Raw genomic sequence first — 23,479 nt, 5'->3', positions numbered from 1 at the left:
ATTGTTTAATTGAGTGATACTTTACTAAAACAATCATATATATTACCGTAATTCTGCCAATAAGAGCCCGGGCGCTTATTATGCTAAATCAATTTGGACACGGGCGATAAAAGGAAGACAGGCGGCAATTAGAGTCAGGCAGTTATTTCCATTTGGGCATAATTGAGCCAGGCGATTATTATTTTTTGAACAGAAATGCCTGCTCAGCAAAAATGGAAAGTATCAAATTGCTTATTTAAACCAGTGAGATAGTACTTAGTACACACAAGAGGCTACAGGCAGTTTAAACCAGTGAGATAGTACTTAGTACACACAAGAGGGTAGGTACAGGCAGTTTTGAACATGCCTAGTATTGTACAACGGACTGGAATGAACTAAAACAATTGATAGCCTTCGTCTTCATCATCATTATCATCATCATCCAACTACTGTATCAGTTCATTGCTCTCCTCTTCTTCCTCTGCCAAACAGCCACAACCATATTTTAAACAAGTAACATTAGCCTACCGCTCACACATTCAGTTGTTTGTGTTTCATTGGAAAGAAGTCATAGCAACGTTATTAGTCTCGCTTGCTAGACACTCCCAGCAAAGCAACATAGAAGGCACGCGTCGCTAACGTAGCTAGCTACCAAGCTTACGCCAACCAAACAAACAGCACTGCAGCACTAGCATTAGACAAAACAAGGAGACTTACCAAATAGTAGGTAGACGCCAAGTTTCCAATACATGTCCAGGAAAATGGGTATAATCCATACTGCATTTATGATCGCTGTTCCGCTGAGAGAAATGCACTTTTACAAGGCACAACTGAGCTACGTTAGCGTAAGTTGCCCACTGCTCCTGGTTAGACAGCGTATCCAGCACGTTGCAGGAATCCATAGCATTAAACAATGCGGTATGTATACTTGAAACATGTCGGTTACAGCATGTATAAATAAAATATAAAACTGTCTGACAGGATGAAACTTCCGCCTGACTTCCTCCAAAACAACGTCATTACCGTAAGTGACTGAATTTAGTCAACACAAAAACATACAGTGCAAAATACCGTATTTATTCTAAAAAACGCCCCAGCGGGAAAATGAGTCAGGTGCTTATTATGCTAAATCAATTTGGACCCGGCGGTAAAGGGAAGACCCGGCGGCAATTAGAGTACAGGCGCTTATTGTAAGAATTACGGTATATCAGAAGTGCTCTTTGTTTTGTGTTCACAGTAGTGATGTCAGTTAGATTTGGTTAGGTCAGAGCTATGGAATAGTCTTTTAAATCATCCATCTTTGCTCAACACATCTGTCTTTTGTCACCCCAGGTGTGCATAAAATACAGGTTAAGAACTTATTTCTTTAAATACAAAGATGTGAAATAATTATCGGTTATTGTATCCGTTATAGGCCAGGAGAAGCAGATATTTATAGGTTATCGTATCGGCTGAAAAAAATCCATATCGTGCATCCCTAATTTACAGTGGATTTCACTGTGTGTGTGTGTGTGTGTGTGTGTGTGTGTGTGTGTGTGTGTGTGTGTGTGTGCGTGTGCGTGCGCGCGTGCGTGCGTGCGTGTGTGACATTATATGACCTTATACTTCATGTGTTCTCCAGAGTCCACCAGGAGAGGTCAGAGGTTCCCAGTGGTCAGTCTGTCCAGGAGCTTCAAACAGACCTAGACTCCATATTTATGGTGTGTAAATGTACAACACATTTTACTGCAGCTACTGAATTACAAAACAACTACTCTGGTCTTATAACAGTCTGTTGTTGTTGTTGTTGTTGTTGTTGTTGTTGTTGTTGTTGTTGTTGTTGTTGTTGTTGTTTCTCCTCTAGTCTCTCCCAAGACTCAAATATTGCGTTGAATCGCTGCGCTCCGCATACTACACAAATGAGTCTGCCACTTCACAGCCACTGCTGGGGTTTGAGGGCGGGTCTAGGCGGGTTGAAATTGAATGAGTGACAGGTCATAGGACCAATGAGAGAGCGGTTTGAAAAATGGGCTGCGCCTCCCGTGCAGAGCCATGTAGATAGAAGAGTCCCGACATCTCCATTCACTCCAATGGACCAGTTTTTTACTCTCAAGAGTTCCAGGAATTAAGGTCCTGGATTAAGCAGCACTGCCGAGTTGCAGCAAAATAGACAGTTTGTGTTGTACTCTGAAAGGGTTTTCCCCACCTTGAATCAAATTGTACATTATCAGCTTTATTTTAGCATGCAAAAGTAGCACGAGACCCATTCCTGGCTGTTCATTGGCTAATGAGTCTCACATTTTGGTCCTCTGCTGACGCCACTCTCTCTCTAGTCTAGAGGACACTACTCCCGTGTCGTCTGATCACAGATTGCAAAGTCGTTACTGAGTGGTGGAGACTGAATCCACCACTGGCCAATCACTGGCCAAGTGAACGGTTCACTTCCGTCCCCAGCTGGCTGAGGGGAGTGTCCCAGACCCAGAGAGAGATCTGCAGCATGCAGTAACGTAGTGTATCAGCGTAACAACTCTCATGGGTCTGGCGTTGAGACTATTTCTCCCCAAACCCTGTTCCATCAGGAGGTCTTTTGCCTACTTCCTGGTCATTATTGTAGATAAGAATTTGTTCTTATCTAACTTCTTCCCTGGTAAAATAAAGAGTGTTGCTTGACGAGGTCTTCATGCTGCACTCTTTAGACCAGTGGGTCTGATGTTATTACAGTATTATTATTTTTCAGAATGTTTAATTCAAATGTTATTCTGTTGCAGCTGCTTGAGGAGAACATTGTCACTTTTGTGAAGAAAGAGCTGAAGAGAGTCCAGCTGGTTCTGAGTCCAGATTACCCAGAATGCTTAGAGTGTCCGAGGGAGGAGGAGGAGGCTTTTCTAAACATCACACTGCTCTTCCTGAGGAGAATGAAGCAGGAGGAGCTGGCTGACTCTCTGCAGAGCAGTAAGAGGCTTTAACAGCTTTAACATGATGGAGGGAGGAAGTGGTGGGAAAATGGGAGATATATGATTAGTTAAATATAGACATTTCTCAAGAAAGATTGATTCAATTCCAGATTGCAAAATAATATTCACAATCCTCATGAATCATCAGCTAAAATCATTGATTTATTCATGTGGGTGTATAATGCTGAACACAGTATTATTTAAGAACAAATGCCACCACAGATGCATTTCACATTGGGTAGCACACACAGTCAGGACCTGTTTGTCCACCAGTGATGAGCAGAATAGATGTCATGTGGTTAGGAAAAGTATGCATTCACAGATTAATATTTACACTTCTCATATTTACAGCAACATCCACTGATTGATGTAATTTGTACTTTCAGAAACTCTTGCTGGAGTGTGCCAACGTAATCACAAATCCAGTCTGAAGGAGAAGTTCCAGTGTCTGTTTGAGGGGATTGCTAAAGCAGGAAACCCAACACTTCTGAATCAGACCTACACAGAGCATTACCTCACAGAGGGAGGGAGTGGAGATGTCAATGATGAACATGAGGTGAGACAGATTGAAGCAGCATCCAGGAAACCAGTGAGACCGGAAACAATAATCAAAAGTGAAGACATCTTTAAACCCTTACCTGGAAGAGATGAACCAACCAGAACATTGATGACAAAGGGAGTGGCTGGCATTGGGAAAACAGTCTTAACACAGAAGTTCACTCTGGACTGGGCTGAAGACAAAGCCAACCAGGATATACAGTTCACATTTCCATTCACTTTCCGAGAGCTGAATCTGCTGAAAGGGAAAAAGTACAGCTTGGTGGAACTTCTTCATCACTTCTTTCCTGAGACCAAAGGAATCTTCAGATTTGACAAGTTCCAAGTTGTGTTCATCTTTGACGGTGTGGATGAGTGTCGACTTCCTCTGGACTTCCACAACAACAGGATTGTGACTGATGTTACAGAGTCAACCTCGGTGGACGTGCTGCTGACAAACCTTATCAAGGGGAAACTGCTTCCCGCTGCTCACCTCTGGATGACCACACGACCGGCAGCAGCCAAGCAGATCCCTCCTGAGTGCATTGACATGGTAACAGAGGTGAGAGGCTTCACTGACTCACAGAAGGATGAGTACTTCAGGAAGAGATTCATAGATGAGGAGCAGGCCAGCAGAATCATCTCCCACATCAAGACTTCACGAACCCTCCACATCATGTGCCACATACCAGTGTTTTGTTGGATCACTGCTACAGTTCTGGAGCTTGTGTTGAAAACCAGAGAGAGAAGAGACATGCCCAAGACCCTGACTGAGATGTACATCCACTTCCTGCTGGTTCAGTCCAAACAGGCGGATGTCAAGTATCATGGGAGTGCTGAAACAGATCCAATCTGGAATACAGAGAGCAGGAAGAGGATTCTCTCTCTGGGAAAACTGGCTTTTGAGGAGCTAGAGAGAGGCAACCTAATCTTCTATGAAGCGGACCTGAGAAAGTGTGACATTGATATCAGAGCAGCCTCAGTGTACTCAGGAGTGTTCACACAGATCTTTAAAGAGGAGCGTGGGCTGAACGAGGACACTGTGTTCTGCTTTGTCCATCTGAGCATTCAGGAGTTTCTGGCTGCAGTTTATGTCTTTCTGTCCTTCATCAACACTGGTGTCAATCTACTGTCAGAAAGTCAATCAACATCCTGGTGGTCAAGACACAAATCTAAACTAACACGCCTCTACCAGAGTGCTGTGGACAAGGCCTTACAGAGTCCAAATGGACACCTGGACTTGTTCCTCCGCTTCCTCCTGGGTCTTTCACTAGAGACCAATCAGACTCTCCTAAGAGGCCTGCTGACACAGACAGGAAGTAGTTTGGAGACCAATCAGAAAACGGTCCAGTACATCCAGGAGAAGATCAAGGTGAATTCCTCTTCAGAGAAAAGCATCAATCTGTTCCACTGTCTGAATGAGCTGAATGACCGTTCTCTAGTGGAGGAGATCCAACGGCACCTGAGTTCAGGACGTCTCTCCATAGCCAGACTCTCCCCTGCTCAGTGGTCAGCTCTGGTCTTCATCTTACTGTCATCAGAAAAAGAGCTTGATGTGTTTGACCTGAAGAAATACTCTGCTTCAGAGGAGGCTCTCCTGGGGCTGCTGCCGCTGGTCAAAGCCTCCAATAAATCTCTGTAGGTGCATGCATAACTTGATGTCTTCAATATGAAATGCAATATACAGAAAAAACTATATTCAAATTTCTTGTTCATGGCTAATTCTTCCCCAGGTTGAGTGGCTGTAAGCTGTCAAAGAGAAGCTGTGAAGCTCTGGCCTCAGTTCTCAGCTCCCAGTCCTCTAGTCTGCGAGAGCTGGACCTGAGTAACAACGACTTGGAAGATCCAGGTGTGAAGCTGCTCTCTGCTGGACTGGAGAGTCCACACTGTAGACTGGAGAGTCTCAGGTCAGTATCCTTTAAGCCCATGGTACACCAATCAAACCTTCTCCAACAAACACAGACACAGATGTTTGTTTGGTGCCCCGTTGCTGGCTGTCGTTGTTTGGAATTGTTTGGAGATGTTTGGTCAGATTCAACATGTTCAATCCTTTATAGAGGTTTTCACAGGTCTACTCGGGTATTACACATAACGATAGAATAGATAGTGATAGAATCGGACCTGACCCGGACCCTAATTGATCATAACACCGGCACCGGTGACCCCTGTTTCAATCCACGGGGTCAGTGTGGACATCGTTGAGGACTACAAGTACCTTGGAGTGTACATTGACAATAAACTGGACTGGGCTAAGAACACTGAAGCACTCTACAAGAAGGAGCCAAAGCCGTCTCTACTTCCTGAGACGGCTGAGGTCCTTCAACGTCTGCCGGACCATGCTGAGGATGTTCTATGAGTCGGTGGTGGCCAGTGCCTTCCTGTATGCTATCGTGTGCTGGGGCAGCAGGCTGAAGGCAGCGGACGCCAACAGACTCAACAAACTGATCCGTAAGGCCAGGGACATTGTGGCGCTGGAGCTGAGCTCTCTGACAGCGGTGTCAGAGAAGAGAACGCTGACCAGGCTATGCTCCATCATGAACAATGACTCTCACCCACTCCACGGCGTGCTGGTCAAACACAGGAGCACATTCAGTGAGAGGCTGATCCCACTCAGATCCACCACAGAGAGGCAATTCCTGCCTGTGAAGTAGCCGGCATCCCGTGTTGTGCACAACCATGCTCTGACGTATGTGTGCGTGTTTGTGTGACAGGTCTACCTGAGATCGTGAGGATTACTTTTTCTTTTCTTCTCTTTTTACATAGAAAACACTGCATTCTGGCGGGCAATGATCTAACGCAGTAATGCAGCCTTTCTTGGATTAGTAACTGTAATATAATTACTGTTTTGGAAATTGTAACACCTTATATTACTTTGTTATTGAAAAAGTAAGTAATTACAGTAACACGCCCAACACTGTTTATATTTCATCGCGTGGTGAGTACACAAGTCACAACATGTACATTTTCTGTAGTCTTACTTACATCAATGCAGGTGATGTAAGTAAGACTAATTGATTGATGAAGATTGAGAGGTGATGTGCAATGGGGACAAATGGTGTGTTCTCACCCACTTTGTCACAGGAACCAAATAAATGTAACTGAGCAAAATATCTCAATAACAAAAAACAATGTCTGACTCAAAGAAATGGAGAGAAATCAATATCATCATTCAAACCGGGGAAGGTGGTTGCTTTTAGGGTTACAATCCAAAAGCTTTCTCTTTGGAGGAGATGTTTGAGTCTATCCCCTCCTCTGGCAGATTTGGGGATGATTCTATTGTCATGAAATGCCATGCATTTCAGTGTTGGGCCTCTACCCAGATGAAGGCTCTCTGTAGCTGAAACACGTTGGTCTTTTTAATTGTGTTAGATTTAGCCATGCCACAATAAAGGCTTTTTAACTGTTCTACCTGAAACAGAGTGGCCTTGGATTTTTCAAGTTTTTCCTGTACTCTACTCCATTTTTTGACTTTTACAAGGATCCAACTTGAACTTTTTCTCATGCTTCTCTCCACCCTCACCAAAGAGCACCTGTTTCAGTGATTTTACTAAGAACCCACGCAGCGCTTCCTCATCCCTACTGTTAAATAAAGTTTGACTGAGCTCCAGCTAAATTGTCAAGTGTTGCAGCCTGCTTGCCACCCAGGCACTTACTATGTAGCCTACTTAATTTATATGATATAAATGTAACCAAACAGGTCGGCTTTGTGCACACAGGAGAAGTAGGTTAATTTTCTTTTGAAGAGAGATCCTTTATTGATTTGTTTGGGAAGAGGGTTTACTCTGAACACATTTGAGAACTGAACTGAATTGAAGAAACTGAATTTCTACCTTTTGCTGTACAGTACCTCCAATACACTGGATATTGGGTTTGCATTCTCACTCTGATTATGTAAGGGTTAATGCACGACGAGGTGTCCATTATCAGAAATTATTGGACGACATGGAGGCGTAAACCATCCGAGGCGAAGCCGCGAAGTCCAATAATTTCTGCTAATGGACACCTTGAAGTGCATTAATCCGCTTATACCATGGTCACTTGCCAAAGAAACAAAACAAGACCATTCATTTATATTTCCATGCATTTTGCAATCAAAATCTAGTTTTCATAACCTTGAATATGAGTTGAGAACCGGCGAGACAAAATAGTCCCCTCGGCTGCTCAAGATTAGGCTATCATTGGATAAAATGGCCGCTTAGTGCCTGCACCTGGCACAATTCTAGAGTCAAGCTAACTTTGACCGACTAATGTTTTTTCTAAACTTATAAAAGTGCCATATTAAGCGTTAACGGTGGTATAGAGCTCAAACGGCTCTGTCGTGGTCGTAATCCTGGCGCATTGATATGAACGGTGAACAGACCATTTAGCTAGGTGTATATTATCACTGTACATTATCACAAATTAGTGGACACCTTGCAGCCAATCAGAATCGAGTATTCACCCAGACCATGGTATAATGCTTAACATTCTGCTTGGTGGTTCAAAAAGTGGCCCCCGGGGCAAAGCCAGTTGAGTATCCCGGCTTTAGCCCATAGCACACCAATCAAACATTCCCCAACAACTGCCAGCATTGTTGTTGTGCTTTAACCTGATCAACAGATGACCATTGACCTCCTGCCTTACATACAGATTACTATCATTTACATCCTGCTTTACATACAGATTACTATCATTTACATCCTGCTTTACATACAGATTACTATCATTTACATCCTGCTTTACATACAGATTACTATCATTTACATCGTGCTTTACATACAGATTACTATCATTTACATCGTGCTTTACATACAGATTACTATCATTTACATCCTGCTTTACATACAGATTACTATCATTTACATCCTGCTTTACATACAGATTACTATCACTTACATCCTGCTTTACATACAGATTACTATCATTTACATCCTGCTTTACATACAGATTACTATCAGCAGACAAACACCTGTGGGTGATTTTCTCTGTCCATGTATTTTTTAAACCAGGTGTGATACCAACATTTAGCCCTTCATAGCCCCTCTGAATGACTTTCCATGAGGGCATTTCATGCTTTCCTCTTTGTGCTGCCTCAGTTTTTGAAACCTGAAAAAGCAGAAAGAACTTATAATATTCTGTTGGACAGTGAGTAGGGAACTCTCAAACTGCAGCACATAACCACAGAGCTGACCAGCCAACTGTATGAGGCAGTAACCGTTTTGCTAGAATTTGACGGCATTAGCACAACTAATTTCACAGTAGGCTACCAATCAAATCTGACATGGATTCATTTGTGTGTGTGTGTGTGTGTGTGTGTGTGTGTGTGTGTGTGTGCGTGCGCAGTTTGTCAGGCTGCCTGCTTACAGAGGAAGGTTGTGCTTCTCTGGCCTCAGCTCTGAGCTCCAACCCCTCCCATCTGAGAGAGCTGGACCTGAGCTACAATTATCCAGGAGGCACAGGAGTGGAGCTGCTCTCTGCTGCACTGGAGGATCCACACTGGAGACTGGACTCTCTTAGGTATATATTTAAAAAGCATCACCCTCCCCTATTTCCTCCATTGACCCCTTCCATTAATAACGAACGGTCCCTATTATATGGAAAACCCTTCATAGGGAAGGTTTTGTTTCTGTCCTCAAATAGAATACTCTGGTCTGACTTTGTTTGCCCCACAGTGTGGACCATGGTGGAGTCCAGTGGTTGAAACCAGGTCTGAGGAAGTGTAAGTGTTTATCTCCTTAATAAATGCACGACTGTCTGTCTGTATGTTCTCTGTTTATCACACATCTCGAGAGCCATTCGTCCGATCAACTTCAAACTTGGCGAGTGTGTTTCTGAGACACTGAGAAAATGCAGTGTTGAATAGTGCAAATTAGACACGTGACATGTTCAATATTAATACTTTTAGACAAGATTTTTACTATAAGCACCGCCCCACTGGGATACGCTGGCGAACAACCAGCGAGCCGGAAGCTGTGTGGCGCTGGCGGAGCTTAATAATATATGTGAAATTTGTGGACCTATAGGAGGTAAATCTGTGCATGGATTTTATTTTCTCCAGCGGATATCTTAAGGCTGCAACACACCACCAAAACTTCAAAAGACAAAGAATGCCGACTGTTGCATCACCTCACGTCTCCTGTGTCGCGGCCAAAAATGTGCACTTGAACACACTGCAAAGACAACAGTCAACTAGTATAGCACATACGTTACTGTGACTGCATGAGACCATAGTCAAGTCAAGTTTATTTGTATAGCCCTAATTCACAAGCATGTCTCAGAGGACTTCACAGAAAATATGTCTAGCTAATTCTAGCTGACACAACAGTAGCAATTACAGTAGTAAGGAAAACACATTGAACAATCATATGATAGAGAAATATAGAAAATATAGAAATATAGAATAGAAAGGGTGCCATGCTTTATGGTAGAATGGGTGCTATGCTTTAGAATAGTGGGGGAGGAGAGATCAGGAGAGGGAGGAGGTGGGGAGTGTGCAGGGGAGGGAGAGCAGGGGGAATGTGAGAGGAGAGAGCAGGAAAGTGATGAGGTCAATTTCCCACATGAATGGGAAATGTGGGGGAGGAGAGAGCAGGGAAGGGGAGGAGAGAGCAGCGAAGGGGAGGAGGTGGGGAAGGGAGAAAGAGGAGAGAGCAGAAGAGGGGAGGAGGGAGGGAGGGAGAGCGGGGGATGTGGGGGAGGAGAGAGCAGGGAAAGGGAGAAGGTGGGGAGGGAATGGGAAATGTGGGGGAGGAGAGAGCAGGGAAGGAGAGGTGTGGAAGGAGCAGGGGAAGGGGGAAAGAGAAAGATAATGGGTGCCATGGTATAAAATAGAATGGGTGCCATGCTTTATAATACTGGGGGGGGGGTAGTTCAGGAAAGGGAGGAGGTGGGGAGGGAGAGCAGGGGGAGTATGAGAGAGAGTATGAGGAGAGAACAGGGAAAGGAGGGGATGCCATGCTTTAGAGTAGAATGAGTGGCATGCTTTAGAGTGTCAGAGAGGAGAGAGCAGGAAAAGGGGGGAGCAAATCAGACAATCTGACTACTCTAGCCATTAACCAGAACTAACTAGAACACAGGGAATCTAGCTAATCTACAGCCTAGTCTGCCCTGTCCTATTCTGCTCTAGTCTGATTTTAGCCTGAACACTATAACAGGTCTACAGCCTACAGTTAGGCTGTAGCTAATCTATCGCCTAACCTAAGCTATTATAACCTACCGGCAACCCTCTACCAGTGATGGAGAGCACCGATGCCCCCCACCCCGGCCCCCGCCCCCACACACATAAGGCGTGGGAGAGAAGGCCAGGCCGGGACACAGCACCCCCCCCCCCCCTCACCCCCAGTGCGCACCATGGATTGCCTCAGTGACTTGTTGGCTGAGGAGGAACCTTGTGAGGGCCGATGTACTGTAGGGGCCCAACTATGGACCCCCTCTGGGGACCCCCCTCCGGGACAGGCTGAGAAGATGCCGGGCTAACCACAGAGTTTCACATTATAGAAATAAAATTTACAAAAGAACAGAAAATTGAAAATGTAAATAGGAGTCCAACAAAAGCAATATGAAAATGTAGTCTTTAAATGATCCTAAGATCAGGGAAGAAAGTTGAAAGTGTAAGAAGGTAGATTCCAAAAAGAAATAGAAAATTGAGTCTTTAAGTGTTAGTAAGTTCAGGGAATACTAGCTAATTAGCGAGGTGAAAAAGGGGAAAATGATCAGGAGTTCCACGAGGGTGATCTGAGGGATCCATGAGTCCGCATTGGTGGCATCGACCGAGATGAGAGGAGGGGAGGATAGGGGTCGGTGGTGATGATGAGGCTGGGGGGGAGGATAGGGGTCGGTGGTGATGATGAGGCCGGGGAAGGAGGGGAGGCGAAGGAGGAGTGGGTAGATGGGCCAGAGTGACGACAGGTGACCAGGACGATGACGATCGGATCGAGGGTGGTGGTCGACGGGCAGGCGGGGGTGCAAGTCAGGCCAGTGAAGGACACCTGAGGAGGAGAGAGAGAAGAGGGGAGAGCCAGTACGAAGGAATCTGCGCAGAGGTGGAACTAAGTTTGGCAGCTAATAATTTCCTGCCTATACTGCTGGGACAACTGATACTATACTACAAAATCAAGTCTAGATTTATACTGATACTGCTGGCTTGAGACAGCCCGCTCAGCAGTTCAGGACTAAGTTTATTCAGTGGATATTAGATATTCTGTCCATACTACTAGGATGACTAATACTATACTGCTAATTCAGGTCTAGGTAGTCTAGGTCTAAGTTTATACTGATACTGCTGGCTTGAGATAGCCCGCTCAGCAGTTCAGGACTAAGTTTATTCAGCAGCTATTAGATTTTTTATCTAAGCTACTGGGTCGACTGATGCCATATTATTAAAGGTCCCAATTCGTGCAGCTGTAACCTCTTAAAAACGTGTGTCTCTGGTCCATAAAACATGATTCTGGATTAATTTGTCGAAAATATAGCAACCCCGTTTGTTGTGACGGAGTTGTCCCTTCCTCATCTCATTGCGTCCCAAGAATGGTCTGTTTCTATAATATATTCAGAACTAACAGTTCCCATTGGCCGCTGAGGGAGAGCCCGCCCCAGGCTCCCAGCGGCCAATCAGATTAGCGTCTGTGGACCAGCACGCTAGGTTGTGTCCACAACTAACGTTAGCAACGCTACGCTAAAGAGGACATCTCAAAATGCCTAGACTTACCGAATGCACCTCCGCAGTTGCTGGATCACGTACAGTTGGCGTCGCTCCAGCTAGAAGTGTTAATTTTGTGGCTATAGACAAAATGGTGCAGGTAGCTTGTGTGAGAGAGACGCGCGCAGTATGCTTGAGGACCATCGTGACGTCCCAATACCCCGTCTGGGGAACAGAGCGTTAGGGGGCGTGGCTTGAAGGAGGCTGCAGGGGGAAGCTGGATAGGGACAAATCCAACTCTGGCAGTTCTGAGCTTGTGACCACTCATTACAGGGAGGGATGACAGCAGTATATATGCATTTACAAGTAAAAACAGCTTTTGTACGGAATGGGACCTTTAAATTAGGTCTAAGTCTAAATTTATACTGATATTGCTGGCTTGAGACAGCCCGCTCAGCAATTCAGGATTATATATACTCAACAGCTAATAAATGTTTCCAGAGAATGACACTATCAAACACAACCATATGATTGGGAAAATAAATGGGTTTTGAGTGTAGTTTTGAAGATTTCAATAGAGCCAGCTTCCCTAACTGACCATAGGACTGTGTATATAAACCAGATACATGAAACAAAGCAGTGTTTGCCAATATCTGATAAAAAATAGTTGCAAATGGCCCTGCTGTTGTCAGGCCTTGCCTGGTCTTTTGCTTGTGAAAGAAGAAAGGAAGAAGTAGATGCGTAAATATAAGGAGAAGCTGAACTAAATGTGTCATATCATACAGGCTCAAAGGGCTTTCCTGATGCCCATGCTGTTGTAAAAAATTCGAGTGACATCACTGATGATATTACTCAGGCCCACCTACTTAGCCATCACCACTGAGTGACATCACTGATGATATTACTCAGGCCCACCTACTCAGCCATCACCACTGAGTGACATCATAGTTGTCATAACCAGCTTTTGTCCTATATCACTTGAAAGTTGCTCATTAAATAGACTCCTCGGACATAATAAACTTAACGACCTGATCTGTCAGAGGACCTATTGAGGACTGTTCTGCTTCTTTTACAACAGCGCCTCCAGTCATTATGTTGCAGTGGAACAAACTGTTAGGCTTTGCTTCTTATCAATGTAAGCTCTTTGGCACAAATGGTGATGTGTGTTGCTACAGCGTGTGCACATGTACGTTTTCATAGAACATCAACGTGAAACAGGGAGGAGAAACTGACAGGAGGGGAGCTTTAAAACCCCCATCAGTAACTTTTTCACATTAATATAACAGCTTTTAGTCATTGAAGATGGTCCAGTGTATTCTAAGAGGCAGAATGTTGCCTCTATTGGTCACACACCGCCCTCCAAAGGCCTCTCCTGGCACTAAAGGTGTGTTCATACCAAGATATTTATTTTTCGCTCTGTCGCTTGATTCAACCCTTTGGAATCGCTCTGTTGCTCTGTTTAAATCGCTCATCAACAGGCACACCAATTGACGGACATGTGGGGGTTATAACGTTACGCAATGTCATGATATTTGTCCACTACGAGCCACCGTCATTGTTTACAAGCTAAAGCCTATCAGCGTGCTCCTAATGCGAGCTCCATACCGGTAGTACAGACTTCACTTCATGTCAGCTGTCAGCCTGTCAATGTGGTTTGTTGCCACACAATAAACCTGCGGTTTGTTCCAAGCCAGTGTGATCCTTGACTCACTCTCACACGGCAGCCAATCAGCGTTGAACAACGAGCGACTGATGCCAGCGTAATTTCGCTCGAGTTGGGATATTTCATCTCGAGCGACGAGCGTATTTTCTCCCTATCGCTCTGTCTCTGCCGCTCGGACGCCCAGCGATTTTTCTCCCAGGCGAATATACGCTCAATCGCTCGTTTGCATTGACTTTGTATGTAAACTCGACGCCAGCGAAAAACTTTAATAGGTTGGTGTGAACGCAGCTTAAAGGAGAACTAACCTCCAAAACACTTTTTTTCAGCTTTTAACCAATATATATGACTTTGGGGGTGATGTGTGAAGAATTCTGGTCAAAATTTCCACATTTGACACCAAACTGTTGCCATTTTACCATTTGTATCATTTTTCAGCAGCATACCTGGCATAAGCGCCCTCTAAGGGTGTAACACTGCTTTTTTTTTTTTTCTCAAATGAATGGGATATTTGACACGTCGTGACGTCACGGTGACCCAAAGACTATGGGATTTCAAGATAATTACTCCCCTACCCCCCCTGTACCCTTTCGGCTCCTCAGAACTCCAAGCCTATTTCTATTATAGTTTGCTCTTAAAATACTGAACCAAACGTCGTCAAAGTTGGCACATGTCTTAATTATAGTTAGTTTCCCGCTGAATGTGTCATTACTTTATTGATATCTTACCTGGATAAGCTCGAATGATGATGTTTATATTATCAGTCCGAGTTGCAAGCACTGTCTCCAGCCCAGGCGGGAGAGAGTCGTACTGTAACATGGACGAGCCCCAAGCTCCGCGGGCACGCGCAGCAGGCCAGCAACAGCTGGGCTCTCTGTGCTCTGAGAGCAGTCTGATATTTCCGCAAACAAATAGCGTCGCAGTTTAGCGCACATGTAAAATATAACGCTATACTACGACGTGACAACGCGACAAAGCTTCTCTAAACACATCGGCTACTATCATTTCCCTGCATCCCTCCTACTGAGATTATATCGGTAATGATGTTGGACAGACTGAATGCGCGGAGGAGGAGGAGGAAAGATCTGCAGCTGTGCCCTGAGAGACACTCGCCTCGCTCCGACTACTGTGCCTGTCTGTGAAAAGCGTCCTGTCCAGTCGCACCTTCGCAAACAGATGCGGGATTCCCTCAATCCTGTACCCAATCTCAGACTGTATTCTCTAAATCGCACACCAGCTATTTCTGTCTGTTTGTTTGTTGCTCCGTGAGGTTACAAGCGCCCCATGCATGCAGCAGACTGTTTCGCCAGCCGGGGTCTGGCAGGAGGGAGGAGGCGCAGGCAGCCTGCACTGCGCTGAGAGAAAAACTTTTGCACAACTTTTAACAAGAATCACGAAAAGCCCCCAAACTAAAATGAAAAAGGGACTATATGGCAACTTGGACGAGGGAATGACGTAGAGAAATCTCGCATTGTGTTACCCCAGAACGGGGGGTTTGTCGTATTGTGCGGTGTGCTGCTGTAACGAGCCCATGCCACTTTGCTCTCGTAACGTAGTTTAACACACTGCCATAGAGTTACATGCAGAAAAATAATTAAATTTCTAGTTCGCCACTGAATTACCAAATTGATATAACTTTCAACCATTTTGAGCAAAGCTCTTTCCAAACAGGCCACCAGCGTTGGCTAGTTGTTGATATTTATACAGATATGGCCCATCTCAAATAAATTATTTTTGAGGCAAACTGCAAACTGTAATGGCGTCGATTTCTGAAAAAAAATCTGGACTTCAACACAGCCAAAGAGTCCAGTATAGACAAGAGCATATGTCATTTCTTGGTTTTTTCCATAGGTATTTTCAAATCACTGTTCTAATACATATCTAGGGGGTTAGTCCCCCTTTAAGCATTTTGTGCCTGCGTCCGGTAGACAGCATGAGCGGCATACCACGCATGCGCTGTACAGCGGAAGCGCTGTGTTCAGTAAAACAAAGAAGTAACTCGGTGCGGATTTGATACGAAAATGACGTTTCACGTAACTATGGATTATTATTTCATCATGTGGTGAGTACCCAATGTCACATGTACATAGAGTTTTCTTTTTTTTTTACTTATTTATTTTATTCCACAAATAAGACAACCAGTTTGAATTGCATACATGTAATCCTTGACATTTGTTATCCACTGTATCATTTGTCTAAACATGTTCTGATTTAACCATAATCATCATTATATGTTTATAAATAAAAGAAAAATGTGCAGAAAAGAAATTAAGAAAAGAAAAAAAAAGAAAAAGAAAAAAGAGGTAATTACAGGTCAGACATTGCAAGTATTGGAGCCCATCTTACATCAAACCTTTCTACTTTCATCTGTAATCTTGCTGTTATTTTTTCCATGGTAAAGACACTCTTTACTCGTTCTCTCCATTGTGTTATGCAGGGGGGCTGCGGCTTCAACCAGGAGACTGTTATCATTTTTTTCGCTATTAATAACAGAATTCTCAATAAATAGATTAAAGTTCCTGGAAACCAGAAATATTTCTTTATTATTTAGCATTTTGAGTTCATCACATCACAGGACCCTATGTTAATAAGCCACCAGCCAAATTTGAACGATGATGAACATCGCAAATTATATAAATTTAGGTTTGACAGTCATGGCAAAACTCATGAGAATCAATTAGATTTTAGAGTGTATTTTCTCCCGCGGACTGTGTAGGCGTGTCCCGTCTGCAGCAGGTCTCCTCTCTCTCTCTCTCTCTCTCGGAGGAGGAGACCTTTCTCTCTGAGAGAGAGGGAGAGAAGGAGAGAGAGAGAAAGAGACATGGGATAAGTGTGTGTGTGTGTTCGCGCGTTGCTCCGCCGCGAAGAGATCTCTGTTCTGCCGCTGCCTGCGAGTGCACAGCGCTACTCTGTGTGTGTGTGTGTGTGTGTGTGAGTAACCTCGCACACACTGCCTGCTCTCTCTCTCTCTCTCACTAGTCAGAGAGAGAGAGAGAGAAGGCAGCGCATAGCGCTCGACACAGCACACAGAGTGGGAGGGAGACAGACACTGAGCGAGCGATGTGGGGCGAAGAACGGACAAAAGGAGAAGGGCGAGTTGCGCGCGTGTACAAAGGTTATATAGAGCTTATGACGTCATAAGCTCCTGCATTTGGGCACCTCGCGCACTGCTCTCTTCAATGAGGAAGTACCTTGTAGAATCTTGTAGAAAAGTGTCTATTTTAAGGCTTTGGGTTGAAAGTAATGTATAATAATTTCTGAGGTACACAATTACTAACATAAGACCTTAAATAACATAGTTAGAACGTTTTTGTGGATTTTGGTTTCCAGGGACTTTAAGTCTTTATCCATCTCATTGTCAGGAGGTATGCCCAGTACCACAAGTGCTGGCTCTAAAATAATGTCAAAGCCGAGAATGCAAAGAAATGTAACTGGCTCGTTAAAACTCGCATTCCAGGAATATTGTATTTACCACAATAGCGTTAATGGCGCGTGCCAGAGAGCCTGGTTGTCAGGGGTCGCACCTCGGAGATTCCAGGCCGATGGGCTGCACTCTCCGCTCCGGCAGCTGGCTGCCTGTGGCTCGCTGAGCTCCACTCAGCCACTAAACCTCGCGTCACCAGTCTCTTCCCGAGGAGAGCGCCACAACACCCTGAATCCCACTCGATTTGGGGGTGGAACACGCCAGGATTGGCCAAAGCCCAATCCAGTCCCCATAATTGTCAAATAAAATCATCAACATGCTACTATGACCCGCCTCTCAACCTGTCATCTCAGACAAGTCATGTTTTCAGTCTGAAACGGAGTCCGACCCACTTGGGCTCCGAACGGGTTCGGGTTTAAGAGTCAGAGTCAGAGTCAGTTTATTTACCATTTGCAGTCGAAACTACATTGGAATTGGGGTGCAAGAGCTTAAAACATAGACACATATATGACAAGTCATGACAACATAAAAGAGCATATAAAAAGACAAACAATAAAAAAGTTTAAAAAGTAAGTAAGGTAAAATAAGAGAATAAAACAATAAAATTAGACAGGTACATCTGTGGATAAAGGCCAGAGTCATCCAGCTCACTTTTAAAGTGCAGGAATAAAGTGCACTCAATAATACAGCGATAAAAGTTAACAAGGATCTGGCTGTTGTGGGTGAACTCCTTTTACTTTTATCCAGATGTTCATATACAGAGTTCAAAGCTATAGAGACTGCATCCTCAACTGATCTGTTTTTCCTATAAGCAAACTGCCAAGGATCAAGAGTAGAAGGAATCTGACATTTAATGTGGTCCAGCACTAAACGCTCCAGACATTTCATAAACACTGATGTTAGTGCAATGGGTCTGTAATCATTGTGACATGTGACAGGAGATTTCTTTGGGACTGGGACTACAATGGACTCCTTGAAACTTTTTGGAACAATGCGACGCTGCAGTGACATATTAAAAATATCTGTCATCACAGGGGCAAGCTGCTCAGAGCAGGGCCTGGCAACTCGGGGAGGAATGCCGTCCGGTCCAGCGGCCTTCCCCACCTTGGTCCTGGACAGAACCTTTCGAACCTCGTGTTCAGATACAGTTAGCCCAGACAGCACCACAGACACACTGTCAACCCCTATAGGAATAGTATAGGGACATTAACACCCTGAGGTCTAAGGGTATTTTTTTGGCACTGAACGTCACCAAAGTGACATCGGGCGATTTCACTTTCGTGACACAAAACTAAATCAAATTGTGACTGACAGACACCACACACCCGCCCATCCATCTAGGCAATTTTATTATAGGATATATAACATACTTGATTATCAGGCCGCTATGCGGCCTGATAATCTAGTTTGCTGGTATTATTATCGGTAGGTGGCACTATGCCGAATTGCATGAAATCCGGCACTGAAATCCATGAGGTCCCCCTCAGCGCATTACCAGAGTGTGAAGTCGATCCGCCGAATGGTTCTCGAGATAAACAAAATTGGTGTTGCCAGTAGGGATGGGCATTTCTAGCAAAAACACTATTCGAAATTCGCTGGCCAAATTCGAATTTAATTCGAAATTCGAAAATAAAAATAAAAATGTAAAAAAAATTAAAAATGTAATTTTTTTTTTTTTTTTTTTTTTTTTTTTTTTTTTTGTGTGAGTGAAATGTTGCATTGTCTCCCCTGATTCTAAGTCTACGGCTTTATTAATTAATATAAAAAGCTTCTGCTGTGGATTTTTAGCTCAAACAAGCATTGCACCACTGAAGTAAAGAACATGTTACATGACATTGACATTTTCGAAAATAAAAAACAGTTTTGACAATCATGAGTGGTTCATTAAATATTTAGTAGGCTCAGGTCTGAGTGCCAAAGGGGTGCCAAAGTCACCCCCTCTCCCTCTTCATGGGATTTCATCCGCCATTCATTTTTCCATAAACCTTGCTTAAAATGCTTATAAAAATTGTTTTACTTGCTCAAACCAAGCGATTTGACTATACTTAGAATCAGGGGAGACAATGCAACATTTCACTAAAAAAAAAAAAAAAAAAAAAATTTTTTTTTCGAATTTCGAATTTCAATAATAAAAGTCGACCTTGATAATAACAACGATTATTCGAAAATTCGAAATTCGATGCCCATCCCTAGTTGCCAGTAGGTGGCGCTATGCCAATTGCACAAAATTCAGCACTGCACTCTATCAGGTCCTCCTAAGCCACACATGGGCAAAATACGGCCCACGCATGCGGTGTGGCCCACGATGGAATTGCATTTTTTTCTTCTTCTTTTTCTTCTTTTTTTTTACAGTGCACCTGAACACAACATACAAGATACCTGCTGAATAAGTGTCCAAATGTTCATGTCATTCTGGCCAATACTCTACTTCTGTTATAACAGTTCATTTCTAGCGGGCCTGGGGCCACATTTGGCCCCAGGGCCGGACTCAAAGAAAAACAAAACGACCCCCAAAAACTCAATAAAAGGCAGACTTATGTTAATAAATCTCATCTGCTACAGCCATTGGATTTGTATCACTATTATATCAGGAGATTAACAAGAAATTACCAATCACAACAGGAGAGAGGGTTAAAAATAGGGAGACTGCTGTGAAAATCAGGAGTGTTGGCAGGTATGATCTCCAATGTGTGGCCCTTCACTTACTTGATGTAAGCCAGTATGGCCCTCAGGAAAAACATGTTGCCCACCCCTGGTCTAAGCGCTTTCCCCAAGTTTGAAGTTGATCGGACTAACGGTTATCGAGATAAAGCGCTTTCTGTGTTTGCCAGTAGGTGGTGCTATGCCGAATAGCATGAAACTTGACGTAAGGTGTGTGTGTGGGGGGGTGAGGTGTGTGTGGGGGGGTGAGGTGTGTGTGTGTGTGCGGGGGGGGGGGGGGGGGGGTGAGGTGTCTGTGTGTTTGGGGGGGGTGAGGTGTGTGTGTGTGTGGGGGGTGAGCTGTCTATGTGTGTGTGTGTGGGGGGGGGTGATGTGTGTGTGTGGGGGGGGGTGATGTGTGTGTGTGTGTGGGGTGAGGTGAGGTGTCTGTGTGTGTGTGGGGGGGGGTGAGGTGTGTGTGTGTGGGGGGGGTGAGCTGTCTGTGTGTGTGTGTGTGTGGGGGGGTGATTTGTGTGTGTGAGGTGAGGTGTCTGTGTGTGTGTGTGTGGGGGGGGGGTGAGGTGTGTGTGTGGGGGGGGTGAGCTGTCTGTGTGTGTGTGTGTGGGGGGGTGAGGTGTCTGTGTGTGTGGGGGGGGGCGATGTGTGTGTGTGGGGTGAGGTGAGGTGTCTGTGTGTGTGTGGGGGGGGGTGAGGTGTGTGTGGGGGGGGTGATGTGTGTGTGTGTGTGGGGGGGGTGATGTGGGTGTGTGGGGTGAGGTGTCTGTGTGTGTGTGGGGTGAGGTGTGTGTGTGGGGGGGGGGTGAGGTGTCTGTGTGTGTGTGGGGGGGGTGATGTGTGTGTGTGGGGTGAGGTGTCTGTGTGTGTGTGTGTGGGGGGGGGGTGAGGTGTCTGTGTGTGTGTGGGGGGGGGGTTGATGTGTGTGTGTGGGCGGTGAGGTGTCTGTGTGCGTGCGTGTGGTGTGTGTGCGTGCGGTGTGTGTGTGTGTGTGTGCGTGGGGTGAGGTGTGTGCGTGCGTGTGGTGTGTGTGCGTGCGGTGTGTGTGTCTGTGTGTGTGTGGGGTGAGGTGTGTGTGTGGGGGGGGGGTGAGGTGTCTGTGTGTGTGTGGGGGGGGTGATGTGTGTGTGTGGGGTGAGGTGTCTGTGTGTGTGTGTGTGGGGGGGGGGGGGGTGAGGTGTCTGTGTGTGTGTGGGGGGGGGGTTGATGTGTGTGTGTGGGCGGTGAGGTGTCTGTGTGCGTGCGTGTGGTGTGTGTGCGTGCGGTGTGTGTGTGTGTGTGTGCGTGCGTGCGTGTGGTGTGTGTGTGCGTGCGGTGTGTGTGTGTGTGCGTGCGTGCGTGCGTGTGTGGTGTGTGTGCGTGCGGTGTCTGTGTGTGTGCGTGTGTGTGTGTGGTGTGTGTGTGGTGTGTGTGTGTGTGTGTGTGTGTGTGTGTGTGTGTGTGTGTCCTACTCTGGTATGAACATGAGAAAAGGCAGATTGAAGTAGAGTTTGGACTTGAACATGTTTGACTATATAAATGATATCAATGGTGTTAAAAGCAGTGTTATGCTTTGACAGAAACATCAGAATAGCCTCCTTTGTTTCAGCTAAATAAAGTATTAAACAGTCAACTGCTGACATGGAAAGTCCCTCACAGCAGCTTGTGACATCTCTTCATTCAGTCCTGCTGTGAATGAAGATGATGGCTGATAGAATGTGTCACCATGAAAGTGTGAAGAAATTAAAGGTCAAAGTGTTCATAAATCAACAGATAATAAACAGCTCTATTAGAATCAAAAGAGTTTCTGTATTGAGTCTTGTTCTCTCATCAGATGTCTGTGAACTCACACTGGATCCAAACACAGCAAGCAGACAGCTCCTCCTGTCTGAAGACAACAGAAAGGTGACGAGGGGAGAGGTGCAGCCATATCCTGATCACCCAGAGAGATTTAACAGCTGGCCTCAGCTGCTGTGTAGAGATGGTTTGACTGGTCGCTGTTACTGGGAGGTGGAGAGGGAAGGAAGGGTTCATATAGGAGTGACTTACAGAGGAATCAGCAGGAGAGGAGAGGGTAATGACAGCTGGCTTGGAGGGAATGAAAAGTCCTGGAGTCTGTTCTGCTCTGATGCTGGTTACAGAGCCTGTCACAATAACAGACACACAGACATACATCTCCCCTCCTCTCGCTCTAACAGAGTCGCAGTGTATCTTGACTGGCCGGCTGGCTCTCTGTCCTTCTACAACGTTTCCTCTGACAAACTGATTCATCTCCACACGTTCAACTGCACCTTCACTGAACCTCTGTACCCTGGGTTTAGTGTGTTGTTTTATGATGCCTCAGTGTCTCTGTGTTAGTTAGAGGAGTGAGAGAGAAACACACTGTGACCAAACACAGCTGCTGACATGATGTTTCACTCTGTACAGGATCTCTCACACTCACACACACACACACACACACACACATGGCCGTAACTAGCTATGAGGACGGGGAGGTCCGGACCTCCCCTAATATTTCAGAAGGAAAAAAAAAAAAAAAAATTTTTTTTTTTTTTTATAAAACAATCTGCATGGAAAAGCATGAAAAACACGGGATCGCTTTTATTTTGAAACGAAAGGCAGGTCAGGCAGGAAGTCATCTGACGCCGCGTCCGCGGTAACTTGATTCCGAGAGAGCAGCAGCATGGTGGTGAGTGATGACTGTCTGTCTGCCTGGCGAGATAATTGAAGGTGAGCGAGCTGCGAGACAGTGAGCGAAGTGAACGACAGACAGTGAGTGACACTGACAGATTTTTTAGCAACAACCAAGAAAGTAAGTGTCTAGTCTGTCTCTTAAGTAATGTTACCTGTGTGACACGTTGGGATGCTACTGGCTAATCATGCATGATGCCAATTGCCAAGCTCCCGAAGTCAGGTATGCAGGTGGCTATATGCATGGTTTCAGTTTCATGACCCAATAAGTAACAAAAAGAGGTGGTGTAAAGTTAAAAACAACATAATATATTTTATTTCATTTTTCAATCGTTCCTATCAGGAATAAATAAATGTCCCTCTGTATGTTTTTTTTATTATCGATGATGACTTTGTGTGTTGTGTACGGCTTGGGTTGTGTACCTGTGTTTGTAGGTGTCATTTTGATATGAATTTGGCTAAAACAGTTTGTGTTTGTTAGTTACAATTATGTTGATAGGAGAGCTGAGCAGGTGGTGACATGAAAGAGAATATACTGAATAATGACATCACAACAGTATAATCCTAATGTTGATTTAAAATGATATATTACTCTAAATATGGCTAAAAAAGGGGGGAAAAAACCCTCAATGCGCCTCCCCTTGCTGGACCTCCCCTATTTCGGAATCCTGGTTACAGCCCTGCACACACATGTTGATGATTGACAGGTTAAAATCTCTTTCTTTTGGACCTTTGTTATGTTTGTATTTTATTCATGTCACCAAACTAAACATCTCTCATGTTTCCAACAATTTAAGGTTAAATTCACATTGTTTGATCGTGTTGGTTTCAAACATTTGATTCTATACTTTTTATATAACTTTGACTTTTTAATAACTTTGACTTAACATGTGATTACAATGTTCCTCAAATCAAATCATATCTTGTTGATATGAGGTCATGAAGAGATGAGTGTGTAGTGTGCATATAAGTATCAACATCTGCTATTAAACAAATCTGACCCA

The 23,479-nt window shown here is 44.7% G+C and overlaps 1 protein-coding gene across 1 annotated transcript; it reads left to right on the top strand.

Annotated features, from left to right (window-relative positions):
• Positions 1-892: 892 nt before the first annotated feature.
• On the top strand, positions 893-22,184 carry LOC310794538 (NLR family CARD domain-containing protein 3-like; the record flags this gene model as incomplete). The annotated part of the gene is made up of 8 exons (XM_083656508.1): positions 893-897; positions 1,601-1,679; positions 2,727-2,910; positions 3,299-5,087; positions 5,183-5,356; positions 8,772-8,945; positions 9,101-9,147; positions 21,619-22,184. The coding sequence occupies 8 exons, from the start codon at positions 893-895 to the stop codon at positions 22,140-22,142; spliced, it is 2,976 nt and encodes a 991-aa protein (XP_083512634.1). The 3' UTR covers positions 22,143-22,184.
• Positions 22,185-23,479: the final 1,295 nt, after the last annotated feature.

This window comes from Poromitra crassiceps, assembly GCF_964638095.1.
Source record: "Poromitra crassiceps genome assembly, chromosome: 20".
NCBI lineage: Eukaryota > Metazoa > Chordata > Actinopteri > Beryciformes > Melamphaidae > Poromitra > Poromitra crassiceps.
This window is presented reverse-complemented; position numbering and strand designations above follow the sequence as displayed.